Source organism: Peromyscus leucopus, chromosome 6 (assembly GCF_004664715.2).
Source record: "Peromyscus leucopus breed LL Stock chromosome 6, UCI_PerLeu_2.1, whole genome shotgun sequence".
NCBI lineage: Eukaryota > Metazoa > Chordata > Mammalia > Rodentia > Cricetidae > Peromyscus > Peromyscus leucopus.
Window position 1 is genome coordinate 71,171,791 of NC_051068.1, and position 22,790 is coordinate 71,194,580.

General features: G+C 41.3%; 1 protein-coding gene across 1 annotated transcript in view; it reads left to right on the forward strand.

Moving 5' to 3' along the window:
- The window catches only part of Rnf115 (ring finger protein 115), a 68,135-nt gene that overhangs the window by 35,346 nt on the left and 9,999 nt on the right, over nt 1–22,790 (forward strand). Inside the window, exons 2-4 of the mRNA XM_028854118.2 lie at nt 2,901–2,959; nt 6,763–6,820; nt 21,034–21,245. Of these exons, the coding sequence (XP_028709951.1) occupies nt 2,901–2,959; nt 6,763–6,820; nt 21,034–21,245 (329 nt within the window). The remainder of the gene's footprint in view (nt 1–2,900; nt 2,960–6,762; nt 6,821–21,033; nt 21,246–22,790) is intronic.

Sequence of the window (22,790 nt, forward strand, 5' to 3'; positions counted from 1 at the left end):
TTATTATTGAAGGATACTGAAACTAATTAGTAGTGCTGTTGCGGTTATTTAAATTCCTTTAAGAAACATATTTACTATTATTGTGTTGGGGGCATATGTGTGGCAGTCCGAGCTCCTCTGTGGAATCGGCGCTCCCCTTTCTTTGGTGTGGGTTTCTGGAATGGCGTGGAGGGTGGCCTAGCTTGTGTGGTGGTGTGGTTTGGAGGAGAATGGCTCCCACAGACTCACAGGTTTGCATGCTTGGTCTCCAGCTGGTGCTGTTTGGGAGGACTGGGCGATGAAGCTTGTGGAGGAAGCAGGTCTCCACTGGCAGGCTTTGGCGTTTCAAAAGACAGAAATTCTGAGTTAGTTTTCTGTGCCTCCCGTTTGTGGGTCAAGATGGGCGCCCTCAGCTGTTCCTGGTGCCATGCCTTTGCTCCACCATCCTGGACTCTACCCCGAAACCAGCAGCACAGTTCAACACTTCCTTTTGTAAGTTGCCTTGGCCATGGTGTTTTGTCACAGCAATAGAACAGTAAGACATGGCAAGTGCATGCCTTTATCTGCAGAGCCATCTCACTGTCCTTAGTTATTTGAATTCTTATTCCAGAAACGAGCTGAGAATATTACTTTTTTTGGGGGGGGGGGTTTGAGATAGGGTTTCTTTGTGTAGTTTTGTGCCTTTCCCTGAACTTGCTTTGTAGATCAGGCTGGCCTCCAACTCACAGAGATCTGCCTGCCTCTGCTTCCCAAGTGCTGGGATTAAAGGCTGTGCGCCACCACCGCCGGCTGAGAATATTACATTTTACTTGGAACCATTGCTAATCAGAATATATATTAGAAAATCTGAGAGTTGTGGCTCATGTTTTTAATCTTAGCTCTTGAAAGACTGAAAAATGAGGAGCTCTGTGAGTTTGAGGCCAGCCTGGTCTTCTTGGGGAGTTCCAGGCCAGCCTGGTCTTCTTGGGGAGTACCAGGCCAGCCAGGGCTGCATAGTAAGATTCTGTCTCAAAAAACAAACACACAAACCAAAAGATTAGAAATGTTAAAGCCTCATTTAATTTCCTAGGCTATAAATTGATTTATGCTGTGACTCAGTTTATCTCTTAGATGTACACAAAATGGTAGTTTCTATAGTCATCCATACTAGTATTTTGTTGTTTTGTTTTGTTTTTGTTTTCCAAGACAGGGTTTCTCTATGTAACAGCTCTGGCTGTTCCGGAACTCACTTTTAGACCAGGCTGGCCTCGAACTCACAGAGATCCAATTGTCTCTGCCTCCCAAGTGCTGGGAATAAAAGTGTGTACTACCACTGCTAGCTAATACTAGTATTTTTTTTACTACCTTGATACAAGCATTGGAGCTGCTGTTTTTTATTGGCTTTGAAAAGAAAACTAGATGATTAGTTTTTCCTAGTTAAAGAAATAATTAACTGTCTTAGTTAGGGTTACTATTGCTGTGATGAAACATCAGACCAATCAACTTGGGGAAGAAAGGATTTATTGTGCTAATGCTTCTACATGGCTGTTCATCATCAAAGGAAGTCAGGACCGGAACTCAAACAGGGCAAGAACCTGGCATCAGGAGCTGATGCAGAGGCCATGGAGGAGTGCTACTTACTGGCTTGTTCCTCATGCTTGCTCAGCCTGCTTTCTTATAGACCCCAGGACCACCAGCCCAGGGGCGGCCCCACCCATGATAGCTGGACCTCCCCTGTCAGTCACTAAGAAAATGCCTCCATAGGCTTGCCCACAGCCCAGTCCCATAGAGGCACTTTCTCAGTTGAGCCTACTCTGATGACTCTAGCTTGTGTCAAGTTGTCATAACCATCCAGTTTTGCCATTTCCCTCTTAAACAACAAGCCAAAGACATTAAGAAATAAACCCAAACCATCACAAATAAAAAATGAAGACAGAGCAATGAAAGAAACAAATCTTTAACACTCTCCCTATTCTCTCATTGAGAACCGCTTAGGTAGCTGTGAAGCCATCTTGTAACTATCTTAGGAAATCCTTTATTTCCAGGGTTTATTAGAAAACAGCCTGGAAAATAGTAAATACATACATTTCAAAGCCAGCTTTAAATGTATTTTTGTTTGTTTGTTTGCTTGTTTTTGAGACCCATCTTGCTTTGTAGACCAGACTGGCCTCTAACTCACAGAGATCCGCCTGCCTCTGCCTGCTGAGTGCTGAGATTAAAAGCGTGCACCACCACCGCCTGGCATTAAAGATTCATGTATTTTTTTTTTTTTATATTATGTGCATGTATGTCATGTGTGAGGGTGCCAGATTCCCTGGAATGGGAGCTACAGACAGTTGTAAGCTGTCCTGTGGTTGCTGGGAATTGAACTCAGGACCTCTGGAAAAGCAGCCAGTGCTCTTAACCACTGAGCCATCTCTCCAGCCCCTGTTATTTGTTTTCAGTGGGGCCGGACAGATGACAGCTCAGTTGTTAATAGCACACATTGCTCTTGCATGGCCTGGGTTCGGTTTCTAGCAGCCACATGGATCATCACTAACTTCAGTACCAGGGGATCTACTGTCCTCTTCCGACCGCCACAGGCACTAGATATGTGCTTGGTATACAAACATACATGCAAGCCAAACACCCATAGACATAAAATAAGTAAATACATCTAAAAATGTTGAAAGTTTTTATTACATTTTTGTTTGTTTATTTATTGTGTGTGTGCATGGACTGGTGCAAGTGTGGAGGTAGGAGGAGGGTAGTTTGCAGGAGGTCTGTTCTTCCTGCCGGGTGGGACCTGTGGATCCGACAGATCCTCAGGCTTGGCAGCAAAGCTCCTCTGCTGAGCCATCTTGCCAGCCCCATCTTCAGCCTTTGTACTTGATGATATTCCAAAGCGGCATGCTTGGGTTCCTGATGAGAGACTTTTATTTACTCATTCTTTTCTTTTATAGGAATATATATGTCCCAGATGTGAATCAGGCTTTATTGAAGAAGTGACAGATGATTCCAGGTATTGTATAATCTTATGAGTAAACCAAACATTCTAGTGTCAAAGCTGTTTGCTCTTAGTGTTGACTGAGTGGATTGGAAGGAATCTGTTTTGTAACTTACCCTCTGCTGGAGTAGAGACTGTGTGAGTGTGAGTGTGCGTGTACATGTGCACACGAGGACAGAGGGCAGGAGTGGGAACGGGAAGACAGTCTGGAGAGCCCTGTGATGATTTGATTTCACCCACGGCTCCTGATTGTGTCACACCTAGAAAACCTCTGTACCCATATCAAGACAAATCCACTAAGTTTTCCTTCATTTCTTTGGGAGTCCTCTTGAACTAGTCATTGATTTCTAATGACTACTTTGTTGCCTGAAGTTAAATTGCTGTTACACATATTTGGTGGGCTGTGGAGTGACTTCTGATAAGGACTCTAACGAGGCAAGCAGTGTATTCCAGGCGGGGAAGTTGAGTTGTTTCTCGGCCTTGAGCAGCCATAGGTCCCTGTTCAGATGAAGAGCAGTGCTGTCAGACCTTGCCATCTTGCTGCTGTAATATTAATATTTGGGCTTGTTCTCCTGGCTTTGGTAAAGGTATAATATTGATAAAAAGGGGATATTTTCTTTAAGTGATACTATATTTCATGATTTCTATGAATAAACCATGTATTAACTTAATTCTAGCATTTGACCAATTAACAAAATACCAACTGCTTAAAAAGAATTTGTAATCTGAAGTCTTTTAATTTTGGAGTGACTTTGGAGATTTATGCCAGTTCATAATTCCTTTACATTGCTGTTGGCAGAACATAAAGTTGAAGGTCTCTTCCACAACCAGAAAAAAAACGGCACATTTAAAAGTATGTACTGTTAGTTTTACTGCACTAATGGTTGATGAGTGTATATATATGTAAATGAATTGGAGCTTCTGGGGCATTGTGTGGCATGGGATCTAGTTTGGTACAAACACTTGAATGTTGATGTAACAGTTTTGGTTTTAAATAACAATGCCAGCATTATGCCTGTAAGATTAGCATGACAGCAAAATTAGCAGTGTGTGGATGGCATGTTAACTTTGGATTTTTTCTTATTTGTGTTGTTATAATTGCACCAAATATGTATTTAAGACACTTATGCTCTGCATGTGTTGGATAAAGAGTATACTGGTTGTAGGGGAGTAACTTATGGGTGTTCTCCTAAGTTTTAAAATAGTAATTCTGATTTCTTTAGACATAGAGAACTTTTATACAAAGTACAGTTATACCTGAGTATAATGACTAGCTGCAGGCTGAATACTTTTCTAGCAGGGAATGATGAATTCCGTGGATTCTATTTTCACTCAATTCTTGTATTTGTGCCTATATCAATCAAAGATTGTCCTGTATAGATGCCATTGGCGGTGACTATTCAAATGTCAATATTTTGGGTTTTGAATGAAGTCAATGTTTTTAATGAGGGAAGAAATCTTATTCTTAGACTCAGAGTCTTTCAGGCAATGAATTATTACTCTCTTCTATAAAATTTGTAGGTATTTTCTGGCTTTAGTACTTAGCAATTACAGTGATGAGTAGTAGATGGTAAAAATTTACTGGAGCTGAGCCTGATGCTGTAAACTAGAAATTCTAGTTACTCAGGAGGCTGAGGCAGGAGGATCAGAGGATCATAACGCTTGCCTGGGCTATAGAGTTCACAGGCCAGCCTGAGCAACTTAGACCTGGTCTCTAAAGAAAATAGAGTTCAGTGGCAGGAGTGTTTGCCTCTCCCATTCGAGGTCCTGAGTTCAACCCCAGTATCAAAAACCAAATCACTACAAGGCAGTCTTTGCATGTAAACATAAGACATGAGCCCCATCTGCCTCCACACATAGAGGACAGCTTGTAAACTTTCTTAAGTTTTGTAAAACTTATTAAAATATTGTTGTTTTTAGTATCCCTTCTCTATGCTTAGTTCTTTTGCTCTTAAGGTGCAGAAGAATTTTAAAGAAAGGAAATGTTGCAGGAGTCTCAGGAAAGCGGAATTCTAATAGATAACAATTGAATTTCTGAAATCAGGCAGTAAATTACGGCAGGGAAGAAGCCAGGCATGGTGGCACACTTGTAATCCCAGCACTTGGCAGGCTGAAGCAGGCAGGATCATGAGTTTGAGACTAGTGTGGGCTACATAGTGAGTTCAGGGCCAGTTTGAACTATGTAGTCAGGCTGTGTCTCATAGAGAAATAACACCCACCACCACCACCACCACCACCACCACCACCACCACCACCACCACCACCACCACCACCAATCACATAACCCTGGAAAGATGACCCTTGGAAGCCTGTTAAGTTTGGGCAGTGAAATATCTATGCAGCCGTGCACTATGGAATCTGGCAGTTCAATTATTATTTAGTACAGATGTTACAAGTGTCTTGTTGCACAATTGCAGTGATTTTTTTTCAAAGCATTTTTAACTTCTGACACAAACACAGTTATCAACTAGTTTCTCATCAGAGTAAGGCTTGAGAATGAGTACAAAAAGGATAATAATTGCTTTTGGTTTGGACTAACTAGGATATGTTTGTCTTCCCAGTGAGCTCAGCACAAGACCTGGCCTGGTATTGGAATTCTGAAAATTAAAGTAGTTTGTAGAAGGTCAGAGGTTTATGATTAGGAGGTATGCTTGTATTTGTTGCTCGAAGAGCTCTCTAGCAGTTTTTGTGATCAGTCCACTCTCCTTTCTCAAAAGTGTTAGCCAGTTTCTTCTCTGCAAATTTCATAGGGGCAGTGGGATTTAATTTCTTCCCATTCTTTTGGGTCCTTGGAAAGAGGTATTTTATCACTTAGACATATGCTACTAGTTCAACAACTTGGATTTTGGAGTTATAGGTATAGGGTATGCCATCACAAGGTTTTCAAAGGTGAGGAGTGCTTTACTATATGACATCTGACAAATATAAATGCATATATATGAGATATTATAATGAAATATAGTTTTTGACTTTTCAGTTTATATTTATGAAAAGAGGAAAGGTTTGAAGTGGTTGAGCCAAATCCTAGCTATTTATAACATAACAGAATGTAGAACCAGAGTCAGTCATGTGGATGTGGAAAGAGTCATATTTGGTTGGTGAGTTCAGAGGCAATTAATAGAGGATGTAGCCTTGAAGGGTGGGTAGGGTAATCTGAGAATAGGATAACCTATTCAAAGAAGAACTGGCTGTCTTAGAACTCGCTCTGTAGCCCAGGCTGGCCTCAAACTCACAGAGATCCACCTGCCTCTGCCTCCTGAGTGCTGGGATTAAAGGTATGCGCCACCACCACCCGGCTCAAAGAAGAAATTGGTATTGAACTCTTCTAATCTACTAATCTACCAGGCCCTTTAGATTACGTATTTAATAATTCCAGAAGATACTAACCTCAGTTGTCTTGATCATCTATCTGGTTGAATAGCTACATAGTGAAACATTTGTTTTCTTAGACTTTTTGAGGATACATATTTACTTTTTTTCCCTTGCTAGGCTAACTTTGAATTGTGTTACTGGCTGTGAGTCTTTGTCTGGATGGCCTTTTACCCTAAATTTCCCAGACTTACATCCATTTGATGGAACTTTTAATTCATTTGAAAACCACTCCGTTTTGTTGTTTATGACAATCTTCTTTCGCCTATCTGTTACTGTTTTATTTGTTAAGATATTCTTACAGACACAATGTCTTTGGCAGGTGTCCTGTAGGAATGAGTTGCTTTTCCTTATTGAGCTTTGTTCTCATTTTGCTGTTCTATATTTAGCTTCTGGGAAGGGAGCTCATTGCTGGGAATAGAATCACCACCATTGCCTTTTCTCTTTAGTTTTTTAGGTGGTGGTGGCAGCCGGATAGACAATAGCACATCGACACATTTTGCAGAGGTAAGTTTTCCTTTGACTCTAGAGCTGGCTTAGGAAGTGAGTGGGGATTAGTGATGACAGATCGTCAGCTAGTGCAGCACCGTGTCAGATAAACTGAGTGTAGGAAAGATCTGGGTCCTCGGTAGCTAGGGGCTTAGCATGTTTCTTCTGAGGAGAAAGTCATAGCCTGTAAGCTGTCCTCCTCAAACTTGGTCGTGTTTTCTTTTTCTGCTGCTACTTTGTGTATATGAATAAGAAGCATGTGCTGGGGTAAATTGTTAACGAACACTATGCAATACTAGTTTTCAGAATTTACCTTTTGTTAACATAGTAGTATGATCTTTCAGATTCTAAGATGGGACCTTTAGTTAATTAGTTAACTTCTATTTCTTTGTATAATGTGAAATCCATATGTTGAATCAATCCCTTCTTCCCTCTCTCCCTCTGTCCCTCCCTCCCTCTTTTCCTTTCTCTCTGTCTCTGTCTCTGTCTTTCTCTCTGAGGCAGGTTTCACTATATGGTCCAGGCAGGCCTCATACTCACTTTGTTGCATTGGCTGGCCTTGAACCCATAATCCTCCTGCCTCAGCATCCCAGGTACTAGGATTTATAGGCACCTGGCATCATGCCCAGTTAGAAAAACAAAATTCTGAACTACTATTTGAAAATAGAGCCCTAGGGTATTAGTTTATATCTTTATCATTTATTTTTAATTCAAAATACTTTGTTTTTTTCTTTTTTCTTTTTCTTTTTTTTTTTTTTTTTTTACATGTTTTTCATTGATCTCTTTCTTTTTCTTTGGGCTGTGTAACTATTTGCACTTTTTTTTTTTTTTTTTTTTTAAGAAAGGATTTCATAAGGTTTCACTATATTGCCTAGGCTTGTCTTGAACTCATGAGTTGAACTGACCCGCCTTTGGAGAAGCTGGGACTCTAGACATGTGCCATTATACTTAGCTCTTAAACTGTTTTTAAGGATGTAGTTCAGTGGTCACTCCATGCTTTTAGTCATTTAGAGACTATGGGAAAACCCAGTTCATTGATAGCAAACACTTCTACTTTTTTCTTTTTTTGTGTGTACCTCTCTGTTGACATGCAGCTTGCTAGGCATGGAAGCTGATAAATAACCAAACAATTTTTAACGTTAAATCCCATAATGAGAATTATGGGATTAAGAAATATCTATCTATCTATCTATCTATCTATCTATCTATCTATCTATCTATCTATCTATTATTCATGTATGCGTGCATGCCAGAAGAGGGCACCAGATCTCATATCTCATTATAGATGGTTGTGAGCCACCATGTGGTTGCTGGGAATTGAATTCAGGACCCCTGGAAGAGCAGCCAGTGCTCTTAACCTCTGAGCCATCTCTCCAGCCCTGATTTTTTTGTTTTTATTTACATATTCTTTTTGTTTCAGAATTATAGTCTTTCCAAGTATAACTGAAGTGCCAGGAGACCTAGCCAAATATTTTGATCTGTGTGCAAATTGAAGATTTATTGGTAGTGTTTTTGAAGAGCAATAGTTAATAAGCCCATAAATCACTGAACCTTTCTCATTTTGAGAATTATTTTAAGACTTGTATGTGTGTGTCTTCATCTCCTTTTGATGATGTTATAGTCAAGAATTGTGTTAAGGATGTTTCCTTTTGTTTATGGCCTATGGTAATTCCTAACATCTAGTTCTGAGTTTTTTAGTAGACTCTTAACTGCTTTAAGACAAGTTGCTGTGAGTGTGACTCCAGACAGGTCATGTAACTGACTGCTCATTGGTATTTTCTTGTTGATAGATTGAGAATCATTTAAAGTATACCCTGCATGAGGCTGGCAGAGTGTACTATTCTTGGAAACACAGTCAATTTGATTGTGCATATGTAGAAGAAACTTCACTTGATTTTAAGTGTTTGTTCTCATTTAGGAAATGGAAATAGATGGATCTGTCAGTTTTGTATGTATGATTCATGAGGAGGCGATGCATTGAGTAAGAAGGAAAATTAATACATGCGGTCAACATTCTAACTTCAGTTTTGCTATATCTGACACTATGGTGGGGGCCACCCTTCAGGTGTTAATTTTGCAGAAGTGATGGTTATGAGTTCATGTTCCTTAGTTAGCAGTGACATGCAAGTTTATAGCAATCATGCCCAGTCTTCCCTCTGTAGAATTCTTTTGTCACTATGCCTTAATATTTAATTTTATCCGCCCCCCCCCCTTCTCAAGACAATGTCTCACTATGTAACCCTGGTTGTCCTGGAACTCACTGTGTAGACCAGGCTGGCCTCTAATTTTCAGAGATCCACCTGCCTCTGTCTGTGAGTGCTGGGGTTAATTTCCTTCTTTTTAAAGTGATCTTTTGCATTTTATAGTTGGAAAAATGTCTTTATAATATTATAGAAATTCCCAGGGATTTGAAGAATTAGGTGAGAACTGTGTTTGTATGTAGCACTTCTGTTAGAAGTAGGGGCAGGGAGCAAATGTCTGGTTGCTGTGCCTGCACAGCGTTACAGTGTAGCTTGAGAGCAAGCTTAAAGACATGAAGTGGGTGAGAAGACATCATGCAGAGAGTGTACCGAGCCTCCTGCAGGGGCGTATGTAGAAAGCACAGCCAAAGGACGATCTTTTGGTCTCCAGGAAGGATCATGTGCATGTGACTAAGAACACAGACTCTAGAACCACGTTACTTGAGTCCAGATCCTGGGTGTGCAACCTACTGACTGTGTGACTCTGGCCAAAGTTCTTACAGTCTTTCTATGCCTGTCTGTGTCCTTGGGAGAATATGGGGGAGATGGAAACATGTACCTCATAGGGATGTTGTAAGGACTAAGTAAATCAACACATGCTAGGTATGTAGACCCCAGTGTCTGTCATAGGTCAGGGCTGTTAGATTAGAGCCATGAGTGCACTTCATGGAGAAGGATTAGATGAAAAAAATCTGTCTCAAAATAGGATTCTTAGCTATGTGTTTTTATGCCCATGTCCCTGGAGATAAAAATTTTTAGAAATAAAGTTATCTAGAGTCACAACACTTACTTTCAATGTTCTAATTGGTTATTTTGCCAAAGGCTGATGCTTGATTTCACTGTGTTTTTCTTTAGTAAGTTGCTTGGACAATTAAGAAATTATTTTTTACAATTAGCTGTATTTCTAAATGTGTGTGTGTGTGTGTGTGTGTGTGTGTGTGTATACACACACACACACATTTAGAAATATATATATTTTCTTTTTTAAAAATTTATTTTTGTTTCATGTGCATTGGTGTTTTGTCTGCATGTATGTCTGTTTGAGGGCATCAGATCCCTTGGAACTGGAGTTACAGACAGTTGTGAGTGGCTATGTGGGTGCTGGGAATTGAACCCAGGTCCTCTGGAAGAGAAGCCAGTGCTCTTAACTGCTGAGCCATGTCTCTAGCCTCCCTAAATAGATATATTAGAAAAAGCTTAGTCCAAGAAAATTTCTCAAATACTTAATATTAGTTTATTTTCCCTTCAGTTGAGGCTGGAATGGGGAGGGTAGCTGGGTGGGAAGAAGGCGGGAGAGGCTTACCAGTTACACAACAGTGCTCTGAGTGACATGTGAGGGCTGGTGACTCTAAGATGTTGCACAAGTTTGGAGAGTGACAGGACATTACTATTCTGAGGTTGCTGATGATAACCAGATAAGTGAGCAGAACAGTCTTGTTGTGTGTCGTCGTCCCCCCCCCCCCCCAAGACCCACTGATGACTTGAAAGTCTCTGACTAATACCTGGTGACAGTGAGGTCACTGATCAGGACAGGTCACTTCAGTGCAAGAAGGCCTGTGGAGCCAGAGGTGTAAGGCTTAGGGTCAGGCCCTGGTTCAGTCTCCAAAACGCCGCGCGCACACACGCACACACGCACCGCGCACACACACACACACACACACACACACACACACACACACTAAACTCACATACTCACACACACACTGTCTCTCTTTCAGAGAGAGAGGGAAAAGAAAGGGGAGGGAGAGGGAGAAGGTAGAGACTGTCAGAGACTCACAGACAGAGTCAGTTGATTGTGGCTGCTGCCACAGATGGGCTGACAGTAAGATAAACGAGCTTGCAGGTGTGCACAAAAGGAGAGGGCGCCCTGAGCAGTTTATGTAAGGAAAATTGGTTCTGTTACATAGACGCGTACAGTGGCAGTGAACAAAGCTGTAAATATTAAGAAGATCTCCGTTTGCCAGGGTGGTGGTGGTTGTGGTGGTGGTTGTGGTGGTGGTGGTGCTGGTTGTTGTTGGTGGTGGTGGTAAAGGTCCACACCTTTAATCTCAGCACCTGCCTTTAAAAAGGCAGGCAAATCTCTGAGAAAAACCAAACCAAACAAACAAACAAACAAAAACCAAAAAGAATATCTCCATTTGCATTATTTCTGGATTCCTTCTTGATATATTTCTTTTCATATTTTGTCCTGAGACATAAGCACTGAAAGATACAACATTAAGTAGATAGAACTAACATTAGTAGGTTAGTTACTGTGTAGCCCTTGCTGGCTTGGAACTATGTAAATAGACCAGATTGGCTTTGAACTCATAGAGATCTGCCTGCTTGTCTCTGCTTCCTTAGTGCTGGGGTTAAAGGTGTCAGCTACTATGCCCAGCCTAAGAAAGTTTTCTAAAAATTAAATATCTCTCATATTCTTATTATTTTATTCTTGCTTAAATTTTTCTTTGGCATAATACTTTCCATTTCTCCTATGCATGCCTCATAACTTTCCAGTTGTAATCATTGAGTTTACTCCTCTGTACAGCTCTCTCTGTCCTGGAACTCACTCTGTAGATCAGGCTGACCTCAAACACACTGAGATCCTCCTGCCTCTGTCTCCCGAGTGTTGGGATTAAAGGTGTGTGCCACCACCGCCTACTGAGTTTAGTAATTTTGCTTTTTTTCACAATTTAATTAGGCTTGTGATGTCTGTCTTGTGTTCCTAGTCATATATTTTTATCATATATTATTATCATATATTATCTATATTTTATGACTTCATCTTCTTTTTGTGCTCACAATGTTTATTAAACCATTGCCTTGTGTTGAATATGTCTGGTTATATGTGATGGTCAATCATGGAATTACACTTTTCTCTTGCCCTCCTGAGTCTAGACCATACTGAGAGATAAAACATAGCAACCAGACAGGTGGAAATAATTTTGCGGGGCTGGAGAGGTGGCTAAGTGCTCTTCCAGAAAACCAGGGTTCAATTCCCAGGACCTACAGGGTGCCTGACAATGGTCTGAAGCTCCAGTTCCAAGGGGCTTGGTGTCCTCTTCTGGATTCCTTGAGCAGTGCACCCATGTGGTGCACAGACATAAATACAGGCAAAACACCATACACTTAAAATTAGTTCTCAATTAAAAATTAATTTGCCTTGAAATGAATTGAACAACAGTCGAATTGTGATCAGATGGATATCCTAAGTTTATACGTGATGATCCATCTGAGAGTTAGGCTGTAGAGTAGGCACACATGCTCAGAACCACTGTCATTTTTTCCCCTCCATTTATGCAGCTTCCTAATATAATAACTCCATCCACTGGAGAAATATAATTGGTAGCAATTAGATACTTGCTACACACCATCCAGATCATCTTTCCTGTGTAGTGAAGAGGAATAAGAAATGAGTGGAGAGCTCAAAAGTGGAAATGAAAAGTCAGATTCTTCTCTTTTAACTTCTGGGTTTGCTAGTTTATATTTGTAGTCTGCAGGGCACGGAATAATATCAGGTATTTGAGAGAAGATCAGTAATATGTGAGACTTTCATCAGCACCTTCCACTATACCAGTTCATGCTCTAGGTGTGCTTGGGACCTATGGTAGGCATCTTACCTTCTCCCTGCATAAAGCACTGAGTTGATCAAGAAATAAAGGCCAGTCGATGATGCATGCCTTTAATCCCAGCACTTGGGAAGTAGAGGCAAGTGGATTTCTGTGAGTTTGAGGCCAGCCTGGTCTACAGAGCAAGTTCCAGGACAGCCAGGGCTACACAGAGAAACCCTGTCTCAAAAAACCAATATACATATTATGTCATTAGATTGAACTGAACAAAATTGTTGCTATCCATTTGTTTTGATCTGAGACAGTTTTAAATGATTAGACACTTGCTGCTCTCCTAGAGGACCTGAGTTTCATTTCCAGCACCCATACTGGGTGACTCAGGACCATCTGTAACTCCAGCCCCAGTGGGATCTGAGTCTTCTGGCCTCCATGTGCAGATACACTTATGTGTACATACCCATCCTTAGCCCATACACATATGTATGTGGTGATACTGTGTTCCCCAAAATATTGTGCACCCTAATAAACTTATCTGGGGTCAGAGAACAGAACAGCCACTAGACAGACATAGAGGCCAGAAAATGGTGGCACATACACCTTTAATCCTAGCCTTCTGGAGGCAGAGATCCATGTGGATCTCTGCGAGTTTAAAGCCACACTGGAAACAGCCAGGCATGTGACTCACGCCTTTAATCCCAGGAAGTGATGGCAGAAAGCAGAAAGGTATATAAGGCATGAGGACCAGGAACTTAGAGCTGGTTAAGCTTTTAGGCTTTTGAGCAGCACAGTTCAACTGAGAGGCATCCAGTCTGAGGAAACAGGATCAGCTGAGGAATTGGCAAGGTGAGGTGGCTGTGGCTTGTTCTGCTTCTCTGATCTTCCAGGGTTGACCCCAGTACCTAGCTCCAGGTTTGTTTTTATTAACAAGACCTTCTAACAATTTATGTTACATAGGTAATTAAAAATTAATCTTTATTAAAAAAATAAAACTAGTCAGGTTGTGGTGGTGATGCACATCTTTAATCCCAGCACTTGGGAGGCAGTAGCAGAAGGGTCTCTGAATTGGAGGCCAGCCTGGGCTACAGAGTGAGATCTAGGATAACCAGGACTACACAGAAAAATCCTGTCTAGAAAAAAAAAATTAAAAAGTCTGCAATGATGGTAGCTCATCTTCAGATAGTTTTTGAGGGTCCCTTTTCTTTTATTTGGTATTACAAACATTTTAATTTTTATGTTCATTTTAGGGGGATGGGCATGGCCGAGTGTCTTGTATAGTTCAGGCTGGTCTGGAACTTGCCAAGTACAAGACCTTGAACTCATGATTCTTCTCTGAAATGATAGGATTACAGCATACCTTGTTTCCATTTATCTTTTCTGTTTGTGACAACTGGTCATATGATACACACATGCATGTAGGTGGTGCTGCTCAGTTTAGTTTCATTTTTCATTCTGTCTAGGGCCCCAGCCCGTGAAGTGGTGCTGCTTTCCTTGATTAACCTAATCTGTATAATGCCTCATAGAGATGCCCAGAGGCTCATCTCCTAGATACCTTTAGATCCTGTCAAGTTGACAGTCAACATTAGCCATCACAGAGCAACTACTCTAATGCCATTTAACTTACCTTGCGATGTCATCTCATGCTTCCATAGCCATTATAATGATATAGTATCACATAATTTATTTGATAAGCTGGGATACTGTAATTGTTTGAAAAAGAGTGACTTCTATAAGCGCATATATTTGAAAGTGTGATCTGCAGTTGGTGGAACTGTTTGGGAGAAGGTGTGGCCTTGTTGGAGAGGGTGTGGCTTTTTGGAGGTGTGTCACTGGGGGGTGGACTCTGAGATTTAAAAGCTCACACTATTCCCAGTTAGCTCTGTCTCTGCCTTGTGCTTGTGGATCAGATGTAAGCTCTCAGCTGCTGCTCTAATGTGATGCCTGCCTGTCATGATGGTCAAAGACTAATCCTTTGGAACCAGAACCCCCAAATTAAATGCTTTTATAAGTTTCCTTGGTCATGATGTAATTAAGATACAGATTGGTACTAGGAAGTGTCATAATGCTATAACAGATCTGACCATGCTGGTTTTTTTTTTTTATTTTTTGAGAAATGTGGATGACTTCATCACTTTGGTCTAGGAAAGTGGTTGAGTGCTGTAAGCCTATAAGTGGGGTTAATGGGCTATCCTAGTAGGAGTTTGGAAGACAGTCTCAGGTAGCCCACACTGGCCTTGAACAGCTTAGGGCTGGCTTTGAACTCCTGATCCTTGCGCCTCCCCTCCATGTGCTAGAATTACAGTTGTGCACTACCACATCCAGCTTTGAAGTGTTCTTTTGTGTGTACAATGTGATGGAATTTACAAGAAAGCAATACCTGTGAGTGAGTTTAACAAGGTTGAGGGATAGATAGAAAAATAAGTTTGGGCTGATTAGATGCCTCAGTAGGTAAAATGTTTCTCATGAAAACTTGATGCTCTGAGTGAGTCCCTGGATCTCATCGAAGAAGGAGAGAACCAACTCCCAAAAGTTGTCCTTTGACCTTTGACTGCCACATGAACACGGTGGTGTACACACACACACACACACACACACACACACACACACACACACACACGTATGAACACATCCCAATAATAATGCATTATAAAAATTTTAAATCAATTTTATTTAATATACTAGCAATGGACAATTGAGGGTTGAAATTATAAAAGGTATCAATTATAGCCATATGTAGTGGCACACGCCTTTTATCCCAGCACTCAGGAGGCAGAGGCAGGTGGATCTCTGAATTTCAGGCCAGTCTAGTCTACACAGTGAGTTCCAGGACAACCAGAGCTACATAGTGAGACCCTGGCCTTGACACACCTGAGTTTACATAGCCTCTTAGTTAATTTTCATCTATAGATATCTAGAAATGTATTAATCTCATCTAGATTTTGCAATTTACTAGAATGTAAGTTTTCAAATATTTCCACAGTGAACCCCAAGATTTCTTTGGAATTTGCTGTAATATTTCCATTTTGTCTCTAATATTATTTTTTTGAGTATTCTTTCTTGGTGCATTTGGCTAGGGGTCTGTCAATCTTGCTTATCTCTCAAAGAACTCTGTTCCATGGATTCTTTGTATTTTTCTTAGTTTCTGTTATTTTCTACCCTGATCTTCATTAGGACTTCCTATCTACTGACTTTCAATTTATCTTAGTCTTTTTTCTGAGACCTTGAGGTGCCTCATCAAGTCGTTTATTTGAGTTCTGAATGTAAGTACTCACACCCCTAGGATTCTCTCCTAGAACTGCTTCACACTTTATCGTAGCTTCTAGAAAATTGTATTTTCATTTGCTTGTAGGAACTTTTTACATTCTCACATGATTTTTTTCAGTGAGCCATTGATCAATCAAGAGTGCTTATTAATCTCTCTCGTTTCTATAGAATGTGTAGTTTCTCTTGCCATTGATTTCTACTTTTATTCCATTACGATCTGATAAAATATAAGAAATTATTTAATTTCTTCTGTATTTGTTAAGGATTATTTTATAATCTAAAATGTGGTCTGCTTTGGAGAAAATTCCATGGCTACAGAGAAGAATGTATATTTTGCAACTGTTGGATAGAATAGTCTGTAGAGATTTGATGAGTGCATTTGATCTGTGGTTCAGTTTAACTCTGCAATTTCTTTGTTGAATTTGTTTAGATGATGTATCTGTTGATGAGAGTAGGTTATGAAGTTATTAGTGTTGTATCTGGACCTATGTGTATTTTCTAATGGTATTTTCAAATTGAGAGGAATTCACGTACAATATAATTCATTCTTTTAAAGTATGAAATTCACCAGTTTTTGTATGTTCACACCATTGTATAACCATTACCACTAATTCCACAGCTCTCACATATCACACACACACACACACACACACACATTCTCTCTCTCTCTCTCTCTCTCACACACACACACACACACATTCTCTCTCTCTCTCTCTCTCTCACACACACACACACACACACACACACACACACACACACACACGAAAGAGATGGGGAAGGGAGGGAGAGAGAGAGAGAGAGAGGAGAGAGAGAGAGAGAGGGAGAGGGAGAGAGGGAGAGGGAGAGAGAGAGATGTGTTGTTTCTCTGGCACTGCCCACATTTCTTTTGAGACAGAGTCTCCTACTGGCTTGGAATTCACCAAATGGGCTAGGCTGGCTGGCCACCAAGCCTCAGGGATCTATCTAGTTTTACTTCCCCAGTGCTAGCATAATTCCACAGCTGGATTTTTTTTTTTTTTTAATGTGCGTTCCTGGGGATTGAACTTAGGTCCTTGTGTTTGCAAAGCACTTTACTGATTGAACTATTCTTTTAGTCCCCAGAACTTTTTCATTAGCCTCCAATCTTTCAACCACTTAATTTATACTTCTTCCTTCCTACAGTTCTCCCACATCAGTCAACCACCGATCCATTTTCTGACTCTGTAGGACAATGGCTATAGACGGAAACCTAACAGTCAGCTTTTCTGATGGACTCTTTTCCACTTAGCACGTTTCCAAGTCTCATCATGCTTTACCATGCATCACTGCTTCTTTCCTGCTGTGGCTGCACAATGCATTGTGTAGACACTCACTTTTTCCCTTTAGTGCTAGGAATCTCCTGGCTTCAATATGCAGACACGCAGTCTGCTAGCTGAGCCCTAGCTCCTTGTGACTATCCAGTATTGTGTGTCTCTCTGTTAGCTGGTGGCCACTGGAGCTCTTAGGAGTAGTGCTGCTGTTAATATACTTGTACATTTTTATGATATATTTATAGTTATCTTGGTTTTAATAACCAACAGGGAGATTCTTGTGCCATATAATTAACTGTTTAATTCTGAGGAACAGACCTTAATATTTTAAGTATGTAGACGTGATTATAGTTGGCTTAGAGAAAGTTCTGCCGAATGGAAGATGCCATCTATCCTGTTGTTCATTTTTACTTATATTTGAAGAGATGTATTTAATTCGTGTATCTCTCTGTGGGTGTGTGCATGTGTGGAAGCCAAAAGAGGACCTTAGGTGTCATCCTCTATCACTCTCTGCTTCTTCCTTTGAGGTACAGTTTTCTTGGCCAGGCCAGAAGCCAGCATATCCTAGTCATCCTCCTGTCTCCCCCTTCACTGCTGGAGACAGGTGCTTGCTGGGATGTCCAGCTTGTTATGTGAGTGCCGCCATCCAGTCTTCAGCCATCATTGTGGGTACGTGAGCTCAGCCTCCCCAGCTCTCTGTCTTGTTTATAATGACACTGGAAGCTTTGTCTTTTTACTTCTACTCAGAGTAACTTATTTCGTTGTTTTCTAAGACCAAGTTTGTCAGACTGTGTGATCCTTTTGAAGGTTTTACTAGAGTCCTCTAATTGTTCCCTGTTGGAGCCTGCTTATGTAAGTGTGTCCTGGAGACCCAGTTCTGTTAATGAGCTCTCCCTTATGCTTGTGTAAGCCTGCTCTGCAGCAGGTGACCCGAAGCTATTCTTATCCTTGGTGTTGGTGTGGAATAAAGTCCTGACATGTACCCTTCATTCTTTGTTCTACACTTCGGGCATGCTGTCACCTGGGGATGAAGTAGGCTAGCAATACACTGTTACTCTTAGTTTGTACAAAGTGCATTTCTAATCAAGTAGCGAAGTTCCTCAGCTAATGTTCTGTGAAGGTGCTTTGAATTGTCTACTTTATTAGTTGTGATAGCAATTAACAGAAATCTAAAGAGTGTAGTTAACCAGGCTAGGAGATGGCTCTGTGGTAAAGAACTTGGTGAGGACTATAGTTGGGATCATAAGAAACCCACGTAAGCCGGGTGGTGGTGGTGGTGGCGCACACCTTTAATCCCAGCACTTGGGAGGCAGAGCCAGGTGGATCTCTGTGAGTTCGAGGCCAGCCTGGGCTACAGAGCGAGATCCAGGACAGGCACCAAAGCTACACAGAGAAATCCTGTCTCAGAAGAAAGAAAAAAGAAAAAGAAAAAAAAGAAACCCACATAAAAGGAGAGGGAGAAGCATTTTCTTCAGTGATGTAGCTACTGGCAAGGTGCCCATCCTTCTGTAAATCTGCAAATAGCCTGACTTTATGCCCTTGTGAGCAACTATGCTGAAACTCATTGGGTCACCAAAAACATCCACACAGAAGAAAACCGTGACAAAACCAAACAAAAACAAAGCAGAAGAGGCATTGAAGTAGGAGGGAGTTGGCTGGGAATCGTAAGGGACAGCAGGAGTGAAGAAGGACGAAAGAATTGAATGGGCAGCGCCTCAGTGAGGATTCTATTGCTGTCAAAGGACACCATGGCCACAGCAACTCTTAAAGGAAACATTTGATTGGGTGCTCGCTTACAGTTTCAGAGGTTCAGTCCATTATCACCATGGTGGGAGCATGGCGGCAGCAGGCAGACACGGTGCTGGAGTAGCCCAGAGTCCACATCTTTGAGGCAACAGGAAGTCAACTTAGACACTGGGCGGTGTCCTGAGCATAAGAAACCTCAAAGCCCACCCCCACAGTGACACACTTCTCTCCAACAAGGCCACACCCACTCCAACAAAGCCATACCTTTTAATAGTGCCACTCCCTATGAGATTATGGGGCCAATTACAATCAAACACACAGGCAGTGTGTGTGATAAAAATACATTGTCTACATGTATAATTAATTTATGCTAACAGACATTTAAAATAAAAAATAAAAAAAGCTAATGAATTGTAACAAAATATTTGGATAGCATTTACTTTTGGAGGTAGTGAGAAGGATGCATAGAGAATTGCAGTAGCTTTAGAACTGTAAACTAAGAGATGCTTTATGGACTTAGGATGTCTGTTTTAACCTCTTTCATGTTATTTTACATGTATTGAGCATATTATGATGGTAGTCTCAATCCATAAAATGTCCATGACATAGTGCTGCTGAAGAGAATGCTATGGCAGCTTCCTGAGGCAGTGTAAGCCTTTATCTTCTATAATACTTGCCTGCAGCTACCACATTAGAGTTTCTGCATTAGTTACTTTGTATCGTATTAGTTGTCTGTGTGACTACAGTTCCCAGCAGAGACAGTTTAAGGAGAGCGTGGTTTATTCTGGTTCATGATTTCCATGTTGTAGTTCACTGTGACAGGGAAAGCATAGTGGGACAATTCGGCTCATGGTAGTAGGAGCAGGTGGCAGAGACTGTTCACTTCATCACAAACTAGGAAGCAGAGAGACAGCTGGTGCTGCAGCCACCGCCTGTAGCCCCCAAGAGGGCTGTGGGAGACTTTTCAGCTTGTTGTTATTGTTGTTGTTTTTCAAGACAGGGTTTCTCTGTGTAGATTTGGTGCCTGTCCTGGATCTCGTAGACCAGGCTGACCTTGAACTCACAGAGATCTGCCTGGCTCTGCCTCCAAGTGCTGGGATTAAAGGTGTGCGTCACCACTGCCCGGCGACTTTTCAGCTTCTAACCATAGCAATTTCTTTTTCTTTCCTGGGGTAGGGGTATTTTGGGGGATTGGTATCTATATTTTCCTACTTGAAAATAAAATTCTTTTGAAGCAGAAGAGTCTCTTTTTGAGAAAACTTGTTTTGAACTGGAGAGATGGCTCAGCGGTTAGGACTTGAGGAGGACTCTGTTGGATTCCCAGCACCCATGTTCTGTGGCTTCCAACGGCTTGTAACCTTAGCTACAGGGGATCCCGTGTCCTCTTCTGACCTCTTTGAACCCTGCACTCGTGCATGCAAACCCACTCACAGAGACACACAAAGTTTTAAAAAAAGCTTTAAAACATGTTAATTTACTTTTCCTTTTCCCCTTTGCTTAGTGATTTTCCTCCCAAACCCAGCCTTTCTCCTACCCATATTAATGATGAAAATGTGTACAACATAGTGCTCTTCTCAGATACAGCCACACTGCTTTGTCACAGAATTGACACAGCCTCTCTCTGATGCAAGTGCCAAGTTAAGAGGAGTGTTTATAGACAGACATCTTTACTTCCTGGTGACGACGTGCTCTTTACAGTTGAGAAATGTGTTTGTTTTGTTGGGAATATAGACTCCACTTGTGACAAAACACGAAGGTATAATATTGATCTGAATTGTTAGTTATACATGGGATGGACCTTTAGCTCATATTATATTTCTGAAGGGGAGATGGTCAGAGGCATGTGGATATGGATCTCAGGTAACTGTTAGGGAAAGGAGCTAGGCATTTGTTTGCTTTCTTACATCTGAGGAAAATTAATTAAGTTTTAAGTTATTTATTTATCTGATTATTTATTTATTTACAAATATCAACCAATGCTAGGGATTAAGCTAAGAGCCTTCCTCATTCTAGGCAAGTGCTCTTTATAGAATTAGGGAAATATATTTCACTATTTTGGAGCTGTTGGAATTTCGAAGTGTTAAAAGTAACTCCTTTCTTTCCTTTTTCTGATGTGTGCTTTTTTTAAAAAAATTTGTTGTTGCTAGCTCTGGGACCGTCTGGATCACACAATGTTTTTACAAGATTTTAGACCATTTCTAACTAGCAATCCACTGGACCAAGATAATAGAGCCAGTGAGAGAGGTCACCAAACTCACACTGATTTTTGGGGACCAAGTCGGCCTCCAAGGTTGCCAGTGACGAGAAGATACAGATCTCGAGGAAGTACTCGTCCTGACAGGTCGCCAGCTATTGAAGGGTGAGTTGTTTTGAGTTCTTAAGGGTTGTTTCAGGGGACGACATACTGGCATAATCTAATCTTATGAGGTTCTCAACCTTACTTTCGTGGACAAGACAGAAATATAGACAGGATGAAAATGAAACTAAATTGAATGTCATATTTAAGTATTATCAGATTGATGATAAAATAAAGAGTGATGAATCTAATACACTTCTGTAGCATTTTTATAAGTGTGTCAGATTAACACAGAGGATTTATCAGCATTTTAGAAGAAACTGGGTTTGGTAGTTCATGCTTATAAGCATTTGGGAGTCTGAGGAGGATCATGAGTTCAAGACCAACCTGGGTTAAATATCGAGACCATCTTTCAAAAAAGAATTTGGTGACAATCTTTTGTTCCCAGTGCTAGGGAGGCAGGGACAGACAGATTTCTATGACTTTTTGGCCCTTCCGGTCTATAGAGTGAGTTCCAGGATTGCACAGTGAGACTATGCCTCCAAGGTAGAGAGGGAGGGAGGGAGGGAGGGAGGGAAGGAAATAGAGAGATGAAAAGAAAGAAAAAGTAAAAAGAAAACGTTTGAAAGATACCAAGAGGTATATCAAGTATATTATATAACATTGGGATCTGTCTTAGTTACTTTTCTATGCTGTGATAAAACACTGTGACAAGGCAACTTCTAAAAGAAGAGTGTAATTGGGCTTCTGGTTTCAGAGGGCTAAGTGTCCATCCTGGCAGGACAGCATGGCGGCAGTCAGTAGACACCTTGACTGGAGCAGCTGAGCTCATAGCTTGATCCGCAAGTAGGAGGCAGAGAGAGGGTACACTGGGAATACCGTGGGCTTTGGAAACCTCAAAGGCTGCCTGCCCTCGGTGACACATCTCCAACAAGGTCACACCTCTTGTTGCTTCCCAAACCGGTCCATCCATTGGGGGCCATTGTCATTTATATCACAACAGAAGCAAAGGCCAGGATTTAAATAGATGACAACATTGGCTTAATGTGAAATGTCTCTGTCATCCCCCACTTAGAACCAGTTTCCATAAGCTATTTACATCTCCCCAGTAGCCCAGCTGGCTTTGAACTCCAGTCCTCCTGCCTTAGGCTCCCAGTTTCTGGGATTATAGGAGTGTGCCACCAAGCCTGCTTTATATTAAATTTTGTTAAAGGAGAGGGAATTTTTTTCTACTGCCTTCACACTCTGTGCTAAGAATGTTCCCTGTGCCCCATTCTTCCTGCGCACAGATGTACAGAAAGCTAGCTGAGTATAGATTCAGCTTTCTGTCCTCTCCTGAGAGATGGCAAGGAGAATGGTGTTGAGCATGTATTTGTGATTAGCCAGCCACAGTGTCTGCTAATCAGTGACAGTGGAATAAATGGTATGTCCGAGCAGCATGTGATAGCACAGACTTGTAACCCCAGCTCTTGCGAGGTGAAGGCAGGAGAATCTGGAGTTCAAGGCTAGCCTAAGCTGTGTAATGAGCTTGAGGCCAGCCTAGACTACATGAGCCTTTAGCTAAAAGGTAAAACAAAAGCAAACTAAGCAACAAGAAAAAGCATGTGT